This window comes from Vicia villosa, linkage group LG2 (assembly GCF_029867415.1).
Source record: "Vicia villosa cultivar HV-30 ecotype Madison, WI linkage group LG2, Vvil1.0, whole genome shotgun sequence".
In the NCBI taxonomy this organism is placed as follows: Eukaryota; Viridiplantae; Streptophyta; class Magnoliopsida; order Fabales; family Fabaceae; genus Vicia; species Vicia villosa.
In genome coordinates, this window is record NC_081181.1 from 136,569,442 (window position 1) to 136,571,625 (window position 2,184).

General features: G+C 39.4%; 1 protein-coding gene across 1 annotated transcript; it reads right to left on the reverse strand.

Moving 5' to 3' along the window:
* Positions 1-499: 499 nt before the first annotated feature.
* Positions 500-1,702, reverse strand: LOC131650119 (uncharacterized). Its single transcript, XM_058919849.1, has one exon. It carries the CDS (start codon positions 1,700-1,702, stop codon positions 500-502), a length of 1,203 nt encoding a protein of 400 aa, XP_058775832.1.
* Between the last annotated feature and the right edge of the window lie 482 nt (positions 1,703-2,184).

A 2,184-nucleotide genomic window follows, 5' to 3' on the forward strand; every position in this document is an offset into this window, starting at 1 on the left:
CAAGAATTTCATTAACCATTAAAACCCCATCCATCATACTTCTTCCCGGAACGAAAGCGGTTTGGTTGGAAGAGACCAACTTATCCACAACACTTCTCATCCTAGCCGCTAGCATTTTTGATATGATCTTATAAATACTCCCCACTAGACAAATTGGCCGATATTCAAACAAGTCTTGCGGATTCTTCTTCTTAGGAATTAGAGCAAGGAAAGAAGATGTGATGGATTTAACAAGGGTGCCTTTATGATAGAAGTCATTGCAACACTTCATAACATCCTCTTTTATGATGAACCAATTCCTTTTATAGAACTCCAAAGAGAAGCCATCCGGCCCCGGACTCTTGTTGCCATCGCAAGAATAAATAGCTTCCTTCACTTCATCTTCTTCAAAAGGTTTCTCTAAACCCGTTGAATCTTCCTTAGACATAGAGTTAAAAGTGATCCCCCTAAGCTCCGGTCTTGAAATACAATCTTCTTTAAAGAACTTCTCAAAGTGCTTTTAGGTGAACTCTTTAACTTCTTCAACCCCTTCTAATCTTCCCTCCGGTGAATCAATAGAGCAAATAGCATTCCTTCTTCTTCTATCTTTAAGCGAATTATGAAAGTAACGAGTGTTGTCGTCACCTTCGGCTAACCAAAGTTGTCTCGACTTTAATCGGAGTATGCCTTCTCTCTTGTTAATGTTATCCCAAAAATCCTCCGCCACTTTAAGTCTTTTTGCTACCACATCATCCGGAACGTTACCTGCAAAATGAACAAACAAGTTATCTAAAGCGTGCATCTCTCTCCCATCCCTATTGATTTTGAGATCAATCCACCCATAGACGCTCTTGTTCCACCAAGCTAACCGGTTTTTAAGAGTTTTCAACTTTTCGACCAAGCAATAGTCACCTCTTCCTCCAACCACTAACTTCTTCCATTCCTCCTTCACAAAGATATCAAACTCTTCATGTTTGAACCATATATTATTGAACTTGAAAGGTTTAGGACCCCAATTCTTCCTATTATCTTTCAACCAAATAGGAGCATGATCGGACACATCCCTCTCACCTATGTATTGACCCTCCACCTTCCAATCATCCACAAAGCAATCCGATAGAAGAAATCTGTCAATCCTACTCATAGACTTGCCATTACTTTTAAACCAAGTAAACTTGCCTCCTATTGTAGGAAGATCCTCTAACTCCATTTCCTCTATGAAATCTTTGAAGAGCATTATCTCCCTCCTATAGCTATGCCTTGAAGACCCTATTCTCTCTTCTAAAGAAGTGATAGAATTAAAGTCTCCACCAATGCACCACGAGCCTTTGACATTATTGTTTTTGAATTCACATAACCTCTCCCAAGATCTCTTCCTCGTGTTGAATTCACAAGAAGCATAAACATTCACGAAGTAAATAAGTTTACCTTCCTTCTCCGCGCAAATGCCTAAGAAGCCCTCTCCACGAAAACTAAAAATAGGGTTGAAGAAATCCTTTTTCCACATTGTTAGAATGCCCCCCGACGCCCCATTTGCATCCAAACAAGACCACTCCACATGATTGTCTCCCCACAATTCTTTCACAACATTACACTTTATACCACTTAACTTTGTCTCTTGAATAAAACAAATGTCGGCATCTCCTTGTTGTATGTGATAACCTACTCTTTTCCTCTTGGCCCGACTTCCTCCTCCTCTTAAATTCAAAGAAAGAACTATCATTGGATAGATTGTATGTTGGTCCCCATCTTCTCCTCTCCCCCTTTACTATCCCTCTCTTCCATCTCCTTAAGTTTTGCTACAGGATCAAACTTGTCAGAAATATTTTTTATGCCAAGCTTAACCATAGAATTCCACAGCCCTTCCGCCGCCTTATTTAACACTCCATTGGAAATTCTCCTGTTGCAATTAGAAATATCTTCACTAGAAATAGAATCACAAGTTAAAGGTAAACCTCCAGACAAATAATTCGGCTTTACGAAAAGTTTTTTCTTGTTGGAATGCTGGGCTTCTCCTAGAGTTGCATCTTCCTTCCCATCTTGAAGACGAATACCCACAGGGTAAATAAAATTGTGCTCCTGCTCCCCTAAGTTCAACACCTCTCTTATTTTCTTTCTAGACTTCTTGCAATTTTTAATCCTCTTGCAATGATCATCAAAGCATAAACTATGATTTCCTTTGTTGTTTGTTTCCTTTATCTTGAG

Coding starts and splice junctions, on each gene's coding strand:
- LOC131650119 (XM_058919849.1), bottom strand. CDS start 1,702: ATGATAGTTCTTTCTTTGAATTTAAGAGGAGGAGGAAGTCGGGCCAAG.